Source organism: Populus euphratica, unplaced genomic scaffold (genome assembly GCF_000495115.2).
Source record: "Populus euphratica unplaced genomic scaffold, PopEup_1.0 scaffold144.1, whole genome shotgun sequence".
NCBI lineage: Eukaryota > Viridiplantae > Streptophyta > Magnoliopsida > Malpighiales > Salicaceae > Populus > Populus euphratica.
The window spans coordinates 342,292-356,800 of record NW_011500010.1 but is presented as its reverse complement, the minus strand read 5'-3'; the positions used below and the strand labels follow the sequence as shown (position 1 = coordinate 356,800).

The following is a 14,509-nucleotide window of genomic DNA, read 5'->3' as shown; positions in this document are numbered from 1 at the left end:
TTGTGTTTTGATACCCAAAATGGGGGGATGCAGTATGCGGATAGATGGATAAGTGAAGCATGGATTATGTTGATCACCATTCTAAGAAGAACGAACGAGCAAGGATTTAAACTCAGAAAATATAGAGTTTTAGACAGCGAGCCACTCAATGGAATCCACCAAAAAGATGCATCACTAAAAATAAGCTAACAAGCTTAACTTAATTTTTATCAATTCAACCAATCTCTCTGTTATGGGACATGTTTTTCTTGTTTATAAGCCCTTTGAATTCTTAACCTTCCAGTAGCAATTTAACAAGCAGATTGCACTTGGATCTTTGGAATTATCGGGGCAGCCCCTGCGTCAGTTGTGGCAAAGGTTGAAATAACATTTTTTTTCCTGGTTTCATTTCAGTAGAGTTCTGCATAATTCTCGATGCAGGGGCTGTCCTGATGATCCCAAAGATACAAATTCAATTTGGTTGGAAAATGCTAAAGGATGGGTTAAGGGATCAAAAGGTTCTTAAACAACAAAAACATGTCCCAAAACAGAGGAGTATCCTAACTATTGACAAGTTCAAAAGCTTTTCTGTATTGATTCCCAGCAAACCACTAACAAGTCTATATATCAATTGAAAGATAAATGTATCTAGTTTCCAACGCTTCAAACGGTGCATGAATTGGAGTTTCCTTGAGGGAGTTGTGACAATTGTACTCCCTACTGTGCAGCTGTCAGGAATCCGAAATCCCTCCATAGCATTAATTTTAATTGCATCATTCTTCCTCCTTTGCCAACAAGCCTCACATCAAGCTTTTGACATTGTCATTTGCGGTCACTTGCATGTGAAAGGGCCTCCATTGACAATGAAATAGCAGAGATTTCGCCTGCTACAATATCCACAACTTAGACTTGATAAAACGGTGCAGATGGAGAAAGATTTTTTATTGAAAAATCTACCACCTTGAAGATTTTATCACCTACTAGAAGCTAGCTAGTTTGAATTTCATGTGTAGACGTAAGAGTAGGGTTTTTTTCCTAGCCTGGAGGAATTGTTCCAAGTATAGTTAAGAGTGTTTCATCTTTGTAGTGAGAATAGAGAATTTGTTGATGGATCAAAGTGAGCTTGTTAAAGTTTGTTTCTAGTTTCTGTATCACTATGATGGATTTCGTTAAGTGGTGAGCTATCCTAAACTCCAATTTCTAAGGTAGTGATTTATCTGTATCCTTGGATTTTTTATTTATTCCTTGTTCTTCCTCTCTAGAACAGTGATTTTCTGCATCTCTAAAGGGCTGAAAATCATTTATCCCTCGTATATCCATCCTACACACTTCTATCCCCATCATCTATCATATCCATAATTTACATTGATACAACCCCCAATCATCCCCTCTCATTTTCTTGTATCAATTCTTAGTCATTAACAATATATTTGGAATCCTCTTAATTAAATCATTAACAGTATATTTGGAATCCTCTTAATTGAATTCAATCCATAAGTTTTAATGAAGAACCATTTCGAGTGTCAAAAATTGAATTCCAAATAAAATTCAATCTCTAAAAATGACACAAAAGTAAATCAGAGGTCAATCATTTATTTACTACACTGAAGAGGATAGATTAATGTTAAAACTACCTTCTCCATAATATCAATCCACTCATCTCTTTTTTTCAGAAACTTTCAAAGAAAAGATGATGAGGGTAATACAAGAAACACAATGAATTGATTCTATATCTTCTCAACTTGTGAATTCAACTTACTGATTAATTAAATTCAAATTGAACGCTATAATTAAAATCAATTATAGTAGAGAACTGGTTCCAAATCGGTCCTAATAATATTGTCATTGTTTTCTACCATAACAAAATAATGTAGGACAACAAATCTTTAAATCACAAGTTCTCAGCATTTCATCTCATTGAAAAAAATTGAGTTTTACTTATCCAATCTGACGTGATCCACCAAGTTGGCAAGCCATATCAGTTTGTGGCACAAAATAACATAAGCCTATGAATCTACCATGTCATATGTTGCACAAAATAACAAAGTAAAACTCACATTGAAATGTACAGTATATGTTAAATCAGCATCCATGTTTGGGCATTTGAGTCCAGGACAAGTTATCAGATCATAGATGACTGATATGCAATGCATACCACAACGCTAGAAATCTCACCAGATTTACTCGCTTGAATTTGCAAGCCCCACCATGTTGAGCATGTGTCGGTCCTCCTTAAATCTCTCTAAAACTGTAGCTTTGGCGGCATCAAGTTTTTCTTCTTGTGCTCCATTTTGAACAACCCCCCAGCATTCTATCACTTCTGGGAATATGCGATTGGTCTTGGAGAGGCAAGGACTACCAAAAGTGGTGCAAGTGAAGGTCTGACCCACATCAAAGCTTGCTGAGAGGAACAAGCCAAAGTGATTAACACGTCCTCCAAAACCAATGCCATTTGGGATGGACTCTGAGCTAAAATTCGCAGCACACTGTCAATCCACAGGTACAAGCAATGTCACTTTTTATATATATACACAATTTTTATCCAAAGTGGAAAACATAAAGGTAATGGTAACAAAAAATAAGTAATTTTTGAAGAAGAGATCAATGAATGCCAAAATAAGCTAACATGAGAATCCTCACATCTCACAGATAAAAATTACTTTGACTCTGAAGGCCACAACTTCCAACTTCTGCAACGATCAAGTTAAGAGTCTAAACATGTATGTTGATGATGCAGGAAAGCTTTGAATGCTGTTCTAGATATAACTTTGGAGGTTGTTTAGGGCTGTATTTCTGCTGGGAATTGTACAAACTATTAGAGTCACTAAAAGGGTTTCTAGGATTCACACCTAGAGGATAGAAAAACCTAAGTGTAGCACCCAAGGGAGATTGAGACATACAATCATAAAGACTACTTACTTGTTTATAGATTTCTAGTTGTCAAAATCCAATAAGGACTTAGATTACTATACAAGAAATACTAACTCTATCTAGATTAGGAAAAAACATAATAAACTAATTACTCCTTAGAATATAAAACCTAGACTTACACAAATTTCCAGATTTTCCATGAATTACAGAAATACCATTGTCTTCAAAAATACAAAAGTTTTGCTTTCTTTGGTGTCCACATCATTCTCCCCTAGATGGAAAAAACTCGACTTTGAGTTTACATCAATTGTTATCAGAGCTCAAAGATTCTTAATGGTTATTTTGTTTTGTTGTAATATGCTACAGAACAACTATGGTTAGAAAAGATCTCAATAATCCGTGGTGGTTATTTTGATTTGTTGTGTGCTATAAAATCATCATAGCTAGAAAAGGTTATAGAACAAGACGTGCTTGTGTGAGGGGGTGAGGAGATTCCTCTAGGGAAAAAGACATCTAGGAATTACTTTGTTGTTTTTGTCTACATTAATTGTTGTCATTCAAAATCCTAGTGGAACCCATGATGGAGCGGCCCACGCAAAGACGTTGTATTAGGAATCCATGATAATGTAGCTCACACAAAAATATTAGGGATCCACGATAAGATAACTCATGAATAAACAGATCTTTTTAATGGAAGACAATTCCAACTAAAGACTGAATTTGAGGACAAATTCCTTTCAACCCTGACGACTGATGGGTTTTTTTTTAGGAAAATAGATATTTTTCTATTTTTATTTTTCTATTCTTTATTATAATGTTTTTCTAGTTTTCTTCCTATTTGAAGGGAATATTCTTCATAGTTTATTTTTTTCTATTCAGTATTATTCAAATTTTATAGTTTTTTTCTATATAAAAATATTATAATAGCCTTTTAACAAGTGGAGACATGAATGAATAAAATTAAACATTTTGAGAGTCTATTTGTACTTACAGTACTTTGGTCTTTTAAGGATTGTGACATGTAACAAACCCTTTTATCCCTTGTTCCTATCTTGTTCCTATCTGCATCCTAATTTTTTTCTATAAAAAGACATAAGTTTTGCTCACTTTGTTATGCGCATCAATTGATGATTTGGTTCTGAAGCATAAAATGAGCAAACATTTACACTTTTGAATTCCAAGAAAATTACCATTAGGATAGAAAAAAGAGAGTTATCAAACCTATCAATTGGAACCTATTGATAGACAAATTTCTATTTTTATCTCTAGCTGAGAAAAATGACTGATTAAGGAATATAGCGCACATAAATGAAGCTTGAAGTGTGAAACATCTTTTGGCCACTAAAGATCTTTATAATCCATAAGATTCTAGTTGCATTTGTCCCTCTCCTATGGTTCCTAGCTCTTTTTTTTTCCTTAATCTATCTTAGTTGCTTCTTCTTGTGAATCCACATTTGAAATTGCCACTGCCAACTTCGGCAGTCACATGACACATCAAAACCTCCCCTACTTTTCTTACTCCAAATGAGGTAATGCCAACAAGACATGAAATCAACAGGAGTCGGGAAGACTAAGAAGACTTTCTTTTGGATGTCACTTGCTATTGGCTGGGCAAGCTACTCCAACTTCAATTGCATTATTTTTTGGCTCAACTGTACCGCTTCAATTTCACTTGAATCACCTTGAGGTGAAACAACCTGACAGTTGGCAACAGGTATAAACAAATGACAAAACCAACAGCAAAATCAAGAAACTTGGTCTTTGTTTGCCCAATTTCCTTCTCAATTTACTACAGTATAACCACCAGTTTTTTGGGATGTTGATGCACTAAAACTTCTTCAGACCTTTTTGTGTGTAAATGGCCATTTTTTGTTTTTATGGATTCTACCCTTTTAGGTATGCTTCTGTTAAAGACATGTGCCATCCCCTCCAATTCTATTAGTTTACATGTTATGTGTCAAGTTTTGATTTGCTAAGCCATGAAAAATTGACATGTGAAATTAAAAAAAAAAAAAACCAAACCCAATTTTTTTACCTCCACTCAAGAGAACCCGAATCAAAACAAATCTCTTTCTCCTTGATAAAACACCAAAAGCCAAACTAGAACTAAACCTAGGATCCCCAATGCCAGTCCCAATTGAGCTAGCTACCAGCCAAATCACCACTGCTCACAAAACCACAACCATGAATCATGACCATTGTGATGAGAAAGAGGTGTGGATTACTAGGGACAAGGTTTTATAATATTGGTACATAGTTAAACAGTTTTTACTTAGACTCTTGGGCTTGTTTGGGAAGTTCTTCATATGGGTCTAAATGTATCGAATAAAAAATAAAAATAAAAATAAAAAAGAATGTTCTGTTTTTTATAGGGATGGTCTTGTCAGGTGGAGGAAAACTAGTGTTTGAGTTTGGATCTAATTGCAGAGGTGAGATGGTGTTGTTAATAGCAGAGCTTCTGCTGGCCATGTTAGCCCAACCATGAATTTATTTTCTAGGGTTTGGACCTCTTAATTGTTAATTTTATTTATAGCAATAATTTATATTTACATGATCTTTGTGGTTGGAAGAGCAATGATAGGAATTTATATGGTTGGTGGAGCAATGTTTGGGATTTCGAATGATTTGATAGAGAAAATCATGCATGTAATTAATAATTAGGCTGTAAATAGAGGAAATTCTAACAATTTAAAGAGAGGCATACCTCCATTGAGAGGCATTCAAACTGAAAACCAATTTCAATCTTTCTAAAATGGTATTAGAGCTCCTAACTTAAATTTCAAGAGTTGTGAGAAATTCTCATCTTGGTTTGTGGGTTGATTCAGTTCATTTTTTTGGAGGTTCTTTGGCTTGGGCTAAATTATATCAGCATCTTGTTTTGTGCCATTAATGTTTTCATTGATCTTGTCTATTTTTTTAAGGTTGTTGTGGTTTTTTAGTCATGTTAAAAAAGAGAATTTCCATTATTCGCATGAATGGCAAGAATTACTCTTCTTGAAAATTTTAATTTCAGATGTTTGTTAAAGGAAAAGAATTATGGAATCATTTGGATGGATCTTCTATAGTTCCAGTTGATCCCATAGAACTAGGATCTTGGGAAAGCAAGGATGCCAAGGTTGTTTCATGGTTGTTGAGTTCTATCAAACCTCGTATGGTTAATAATCTTTGTTCCTTCAATACAGCTATGGAAATTTGGGATTTATTTCGGCAGATGTATCATCACGATAACTCTGCTCGAAAGTTCCAATTAGAGTTGGACATTGAAAATTATCGCCAAGGAAATCAGATAATTATTATTTGGGTTTTCTAAATTTATGCAGTGATTATTCTAGGTTAGTGCAATCTAAAGTTCCAAAGGAAGCATTGGGGGCAGTATAAGCGATCCATATCGAGAGCAAACAAGACCAATTCTTAATGAAGCTTTGTCCAGAATTTGAGCGTGTATGCACTAGGTTGATTAACCGCAAACCTGTTCCAACCTTTGATGAGTGCCTGGGAGAGCTTCTGCATGAGGAACAACATCTTGCCTCACAACATGACATTGCCCAAAACATTGTCAGTACTGAGATATTCTGAGATATTCAATATGGCCTATGCAGCTCAAGGAAAAGGTAGATTCAAATCCTCGCCACAATGCTACAGTTGCAAGGAGTTTGGGCATATAGCAAAGAATTGCAGGAAGAAGTTATGCAATTACTGTAAAAAGGAAGGTCACATTATTAAGGACTATCGCATACCAACTCAGAATTGATCTACCCATGCCTTGTATAATGTTGACCAGTCCAACCTTGTTACCACGCCTCTAAATCAACCGGCTGTCCCGGGGTCTTCTTCTACTCTTACACCGAAGCATATCCAACAAATGATAGTTTCCGCTCTTTCTGCTCTTGGACTTCAAGATAAGACACAACTACTCCCCTCTCCTTGGTTATTTGATTCCGCGGCTTCCAATCACATGATTAGCAATTTTGAAGAACTATAGGATGTTTGTAAGTATGATGGTGAGCAGAATATTCAAAAAGCTGATGGTCGTACTACTCCTATTACTGCCATTAGCAATCTAAGGTCTGCCTTTACCAATTTTTTTGTGTCTCCTGTCTTATCTGCCAATTTAATCTTTGTTGGCTAATTGGTAGAAAATGATTATTCCCCTCATTTTGACCATCATGGTTGTCATGTGCAGGATCAAGTATCGGGACATGTAGTAGCAACGAGGCCTAAAGTGGGACGTCTTTTTCCTCTTCAATCTTTTTTATACCTCATTCAATATATTTGGGTTGTTCTTCTATTACCAATACTAGTCATCTTTGGCATAAGAAATTAAGACATCTTAATTCTATTATTTTGAAACATCTTGTTAAAAGTGGTTATTTGAATAATATACATGAGTTTTCCTCCCATTTGGCTTTTGATTGTGCTTTTTATAAACTTGGTAAAAGCAAATCATTATTATTTCCTATGCAAGAAAGTCGGGCTTCTACCTATTTTGAAATTATTCATAGAGATGTTTGGGGTGCAAATCATATTCTTTCTCATGCGCAGTATAGATATTTTGTAACATTCATTGATGACTATAGTCGATTCACTTGGATCTATTTCCTTCATTCTATAGTTGACGTGTTTTCTATTTTCCAAACTTTTGTTGATCTTGTAGAGCCACAATTTTCTATCAAAATTAAAATCTTCCATTCCGATTCTGGAGGAGAATACATGTCTCATGACTTTCAATCCTTCCTACAGCAAAAGGGTATTATCTCTCAACATTCATGTCCTTACACTTCTAAACAGAATGGAGTCACCAAGTATAAAAATCAACATCTTGTAAAAGTTGTTCATACCTTACTGCTTGAATCTTTTGTACCTCCTCGATTTTGGGTAGAAGTTTTATCTACAGTAATCTATTTGATTAATCGTTTGCCTTCTCAAACCTTGAATCTTGATTCTCCATATTTTCATTTGTTCGGAGTCCCTCCTAACTATAATTCTCTTCATGTTTTTTGTTGCATTTGCTTTGTTCACTTAACTCCCATCAAACACCACAAGCTTGCTACTCAGGCTGTTCAATGAGCTTTTCTAGGCTATAGTAAATCTCATAAAGGATTTGTATGTTATAATGCGGATAATAACAAGATTCACATTTAACGAAATGTGGTTTTTTTTTTTTCTAAATTAGTATTTCTCTCCGTCTTGTGGCAATTTTGTTCTTCTTTTGCGTTGCTTCCTACTTCCTTCTTTTGATGATATGTCTACTACTCTTAATAGTTTTAAGCTAGGAATTGTCTATCAACAACGTCACCCACTACCTCTTTCTACTTCTAAACCAACATCTGATCTTATTTTACAAAAGCCTCAACGGTCCACTCAGGTTTCACAACCTCCAAATAGGTATGGCTTCTCACATTCTGCTCTTCAGGCCAATATTAATACTAGTTATGTGCCTAAATCTTATTCCGAGGCCTCTAATCAAGAGTATTGGCAACAAGCTATACAAGATGAACTCCAAGCTCTTCAGGATAATCATACTTGGGATATTATTTCTTGTCCCTCTGGGGTAAAACCTATTGGATGCAAATAGGTATACATCATTGAGATGGGTGCTAATGTATCTATTGACTAATATAAAGCTCGACTGGTGGCACTCAAAAACTGACAACAATATGGCCTAGATTATAAGGAAACATTTGCTCCTATAGCCAAAATGACTATTGTCCATATTCTTATGGTCATTACTGTCTGAAAAGGATGGTCGCTTCGTCAGATGGATGTGAAGAATGTTTTTCTACATGGTGATTTGTAGGAAGAGATTTACATGACTCCTCCTCCTGGTTTGTTTTCTTCCTCTTCAACTGAGGTTTGTCACTTAAAGCGATCTCTATATGGTTTGAAGCAAGCACCACAGGCATGGTTTGAGAAATTTCGTGCTACTCTTTTGGATTTCACCTTCATACAGATCTAGTATAACTACTCTCTTCTTTCACAAGACTGACATTAGGATCGTTCTACTTCTTGTATATGTCGATGATATTGTGATTACAGGATCTGATTCCTAGTTGATCGAGCAGCTTCAGCAGCAACTCAAATCTTCCTTTCATATGAAAGATCTTAGTCCGTTGCAGTATTTTATTGGTCTTGAGGCCCAGCATTGTCCAACTGGCATACTTTTGCATCAACATAAGCATACCCAAGAGCTTATTTCCTTAGTTAGACTTTCAGATGCTAACTCGGTTCTTACACTTATGGAGGTCAACTTGAAGATACATCATGAGAGTGGTGATCTATTACCTAATCCCTCCATGTATCGGCAGCTGGTAGGAAGCTCGAATTATGTGACCATTACCTGACCTAATATCTCGTTTGTTGTATAGCAGGTTAGTCAGTTTATGCAGGCCCCTTGCCAAACCCACTTAGTCATTGCCCATTGTCTCCTTCGATATCTTAAAGTGGCATCTGGCCATGGTTTGTTCTTTTCTTTAGGGACTTCTTTACAATTGGAGGCTTATAGTGATGCTGATTGGGCTGGTTATCCAAATACTCGTCGTTCTATTTCTGGTTAGTGCATGTTTCCTAGTAGTTCTCTTATTTCTTGGAAGAGTAAAAAGCAAGCACGTCTCCAAGTCATCTACCGAGTCTGAATATAGAGCCATGTCATCTACCTGTTCTAAAATTACATGGCTTCAAGGGCTATTAGGTGAACTTGGTGTTCCACAGCTTACTCCAACTCCTCTTTATGCTAATAACACCAGTGCTATTCAAATTGTTGTCAATCCTGTTTTCGATGAACACACCAAGCATATTGAGGTGGATTGTCATTCCATTCGTGAAGCACTTGTTCATCAAGAGATTGCTCTTCCTCACATTTCCACCGAACATCAAATTATTGACATCTTTAACAAGGCTCTCTCTCGTCACCACCATAAATTCATGATTGATAAATTGATGCTTCTTAATCGACTAGCATCAATTTGAGGAGGGATGTTACCAGATTAGGCAATATTTTATATATAGCAATAATTTATATTTACAGTATCTTTGTGGTTAGTAGAGCAATGTTAGGGTTTTATATGGGTGGTGGAGCAATGTTAGGGATTTTGAATGATTTGATTGAGAAAATCATGCATGCAATTAATAATTAAGTTGTAAATAGAGGAAATTCTAACTATTTAAAGAGAGGCAAACCTCCATTGAGGGGTATTCAAACTGAAAACCAATTTCAATCTTTCTAACATTGATTTTAAACTTCACGTTCAAACCTTGCAACTTCTTATTGGATAGAAGGGCACATTCCTTAACGGAATAATACTTAAAAAACAAAATTCATAAAAACAATTGTAAGCTAAAACCATTGAAAAAACAAAAAAAAAAAAAAAAAACAGGCATACAATGGCAAAACATGCCATTTACCTGACATTTTAGAAAAGAAAATTGACACTCTTAAGCCTTTGCATCCAACTGCCTTATGCCAAAGCAGAAAGGAAAATTACCGGCAGAATCAAAACAAATAGGCAACGACTGTGATCCTACATTCTTAAAATGATTATGCACCATTACCATTATTTCATAACAGATAAAATAAATGGAAACATACCCATTGTACATTATTGTTTGCTCCGGTGGGCTTGAAAATTGATGCCTTCGGGTAAAGCTGAAACAAAAATGACTTCAAATCTCCATAGAAATCGCCATGCCTCTCCCAAGGCTGAGAAGCATAGCCTCCATATATGTAGCCATCTTTATCCTTAATAATCAATATTGTCGGCCCTTCACCATTTCTGCAGTTCAAGTGAACAATTATCCATTCCACTCCTACTTATAAAATCAGTTCAAGCAACCGAGAAACTGAAATAAAATTAGACTACCTATCTTTTACACTATTTTGTTTTCCAGTTAAGAAAAAGGGGAATTGAAGAAGGAGAAAAAAAAGAGGAAGCTAAACATCAAGACACCATGGAAACCTAGCAAGACATAAAATATCGTTGTCTACTAATTTCTGCATCGATCACATTATGCATATCCATTTTGGCACAAACAGCTTCTAGCAATTCTAACTAAAGAAGTCAAACTGATAACAAGAAGATGGCATCTGGTTGGAGCACCCCCTTTCAAGGAAGAAGCGGAATTTAGTTCCTCTGGCTATTGTATGCTGTATGCCAGCAAGAGATAGCTGTGCTATTTACAAGTCTTTCACAAACTAAACAAGACTCATCATCCCTGAGCACATCCAACTGAACCTTTCTGCACACATACTCCATGAGACATTGGAACCTAAGAGATACTTGCAGAGAATTCCACAAATTCCATGCTCATAAATCATTATTTAGACTTGTTTATAATAAGAAGTTGACTTCTGAAATTAATTAAAAATTAGGAGCAGAAGGTGAACCAATAAGTACTTATAAATCAGAATCGGCCCAATTCAGGAGCAAAGAGTGGGTAGAAAATCTCAAACAATTTATCAAAGCAACAATTAGTAGCCTTGTTCCATAAATGTGAGAACACTGAGATCTAAAGTCTTCACATACCCAATGGATATACATACATTGACGTCACTTCATTAATCCAATCTCCAATATAATATTACCTTCATGATACAAAAGAACCTAATTAACACTATTGATTGTGATGATTGTATGGACATGTGAGGAAGTTCCCAATTATTCAAGCCCAGGCAAAGAAAAAGTTTAACAAACAGCATGAACCCATCACTTCTGAGCAGAATACAATTCAAAACAGTTTTGCAAAGGATTATCGAACGTTTATTCCAAGGAGTTTTAATTGAAATTAATGAATCTTGAGAAAGCCACCTTTAAATCCAACACCAAAATCATTTTTTGAAGCATGAAGAAATTCACAAAAATCAAGGAAATCAAATGACCCAAAAATCTGATGATTTACATATCAATTATTATTGAATGAGAGAAAGCTACTCACGATGTACTTCCCAAGAACGTATTGAAGCTCATGCCATTAATAGCACTATGGTACAAAAGTTTCCACTCCTCCAGCTCATGGTGTGGAAGGGCTCCTCCTATATGCCAAGCATATTCCTCCCTCATTACTATCAAGTCAGGATTGATATTATCCCCGTGCACCAACTGAGGAACTTGAGAACCTAACCTTCCTACATAGCAACTTCATGATCAAAACTAGAAGAACAATCACACTTTATCTCAGTCCACTAAATTGAATTATGATAGCCAAAAATATTTGATAAGGTCTGACAACTGAGTGGTGATGATGAAAGAAAATTATACCAGTCAATAATTGAATTTGAATACCATGAAACTAGAAAGAAAAAAAAAATCATATGTTTTGTCTAATTATACAAATGATACAACTCATCCTTCCAAGCAATTCTGTCTAGCATCCAATTTGTGGAAATATATTATTTACACAACTACAACAGAAACAGCCCGTGAAAATTGGAAATATGTTTGGTGATTCATGGTGTATTTTTCCTTATCTCAAAAAAAAAAATCTGCATTAAATGAACTGAAATTATCAGTCGGTATTTTCTTTTCATGGATCTAAATAAAAAAGAATGCAGGGAAATCCACATATCCCAATGGTGAAAGGCCACCATGTTCATGAGCCATAAAAAAATTGAGTACATATACTTCATCCAAGTAATGCTTTTTGGAGGGAAAAAAAAATGTTTAAGACCAGTAACGAGATCAATCTGCTTTATATTGTTCTTAAGAGAGGAAATTAAAATGTATGAGTATCAAAACTAAAAACTATAGGTATTATGTGAATGAAGAAAGATAGAAAACCTGCATCGGGGGGTATTAACAAACTTCCAAGGAACTTCCTGACTGATGGAAGAAGAGCACACCAACTTCTGAAATCCTCAAAAGACATACTTTTCTCAGGTGCTCCTTCAACAACCTTCGAAAATTTTGCAGCATTAAGAAATACATTAATAATCTCCCGATGTGAATTCAATCCAGGGTTAGAAGTTTCCAGGGAAAAAATACTCCTCAAAATTGCAGCTAGGACAGATTCAATATCACACCTGAAACAGATTGCCAGTGTTACATACATCAACAAACAAGAACAGCAAAGGGAGCAATGCTACAAATGACAAAACAAGATCTATGTATCATATACTACAAATGACAAAACAAGATCTATGTATCATTTGTATGTATAAAATCATTCTATTGAGAAAAATCAAAGAATACTAAAACCACGCATATACCATGTAAGGATTTAATATGAAAAGAGGAATGTGAGATGAAGCTTTGGCTCGCCACCCTGAGCCATAGGTCAATGTATTATATTTATAGATATACACTGTAACTATAAGATGGTAAAATACAAGACAAACTCATTCTAAAGGGAGGGCCACAATATTAGGAGACTCAGTCAAATTGCCAACAGAATGGATATTGCAATCTGTTGCTGCTGCATATCCTGCGCACGTACATGCACATTCATACATTTAGAACTAGTAAATAGAAAAAAAGGTTACCTCCCCACAACACCATCACCTGTTACATTAAGTAATTGATAAATAAACTCTTCAATATCATCTCTTGTTCCTTTCTCATAAACACTCTGCAATACCAAGAATAAAACACAAATAAAAATAAGCGGCTGCGAGCAAGTCATGATCACAAAATAACCATAAATATGAATACACAGATTAAAAGTTCCAAACTTTAAGCCTTACTTTAGCAATAACAAGATCGTGGAAGGTGAGTTTGTTATCTTTTCTCTGTTGGGTCACTAAATCAAACAATCTCTCTCCGAGAGAACTCTTTAATCCAAAATAAGCCTAATCCAGTAATTTCTGTCAGCTTCATTAATTGAAATTAAAACAAAAATAAAAAAAAAAGCTGGGTTCTGATAAATTGGGAAATAAAACACAAAAGGGAAGAGAAATTTATGAAACAAAAACAAAACTGACCTGAAAAACAGAGAGGGAGATATATTCATTGTTGCTCTTCGATTGGGCAGCCAGAGATACAAAGAGTGAATTGAGGTCTTCAAGGTCCTTTGGAGTAAAAGCTCTGTTCGATTTAGTATTAATCAATCAGAAGCGATACATTCACACGTATAATAGAGAGGAGGGAGGGATTATTTAAGAGAGAAACCTGGTGGCAGAAGAGAAACGAGGATCAGCAGGAGGTGACTGAGAATTGCCCATTGCTAGCAGCTTTTTCTCCTTGTTTCTGGGAAATTATTTGCAGTTAAACAGGTAGTCCTTTATTATTATCGTTCCTTCTTTCTTTCTTTTTTTTTTTTCTTTTTTGTCTCTGTACTGTGTATTTGCTGAATATTTATAGTCACATATTCTTTAATAATAAAAAAAAAAAATCAATCAATCAACTTGTGACTTATTTTTTTTGGTTTTTGAAAATTATATGATTATTGTTTTTTTAATATTTTTTAGTTAAAAATATATTAAATTAATATTTTTTATTTAAAAAAATTATTTTTAATACTAAAACATTAAAAATTATTCAAAAATATTAATTTTAAATAAAAAAATTCAATTTTAAAAAAAAATAAATTTTTAAATAGGTTTCAAATGGCTCTTTGTACTCAAGTTTGAGTTTCTTTTTATTTATTTAATTATAAACAATAAAAAAAATGATGATAGTATTTGTTATTTTGATAATTAATATATTTTAAAAATATTTTTTATTTAAAAATA

General features: G+C 34.7%; 1 protein-coding gene across 4 annotated transcripts; it reads right to left on the bottom strand.

Moving 5' to 3' along the window:
* Positions 1-149: 149 nt before the first annotated feature.
* LOC105141395 (TLD-domain containing nucleolar protein) lies at positions 150-14,118 on the bottom strand. 4 transcript variants are annotated; one of them, XM_011048598.1, is made up of 9 exons: positions 13,947-14,117; positions 13,760-13,862; positions 13,523-13,627; positions 13,322-13,407; positions 12,621-12,862; positions 11,779-11,968; positions 10,436-10,619; positions 2,155-2,465; positions 150-866 (listed from the first exon to the last, which is right to left on the bottom strand). In XM_011048598.1, exons 1-8 carry the CDS (start codon positions 13,997-13,999, stop codon positions 2,160-2,162), a joined length of 1,269 nt encoding a protein of 422 aa, XP_011046900.1. In that variant the 5' UTR covers positions 14,000-14,117; the 3' UTR covers positions 150-866; positions 2,155-2,159. The 4 variants fall into 4 exon arrangements, with proteins under 4 accessions (XP_011046900.1, XP_011046899.1, XP_011046898.1 ...); XM_011048597.1 differs by having other exon boundaries at positions 150-863; XM_011048596.1 differs by lacking the exon at positions 150-866 and having other exon boundaries at positions 1,865-2,465.
* Between the last annotated feature and the right edge of the window lie 391 nt (positions 14,119-14,509).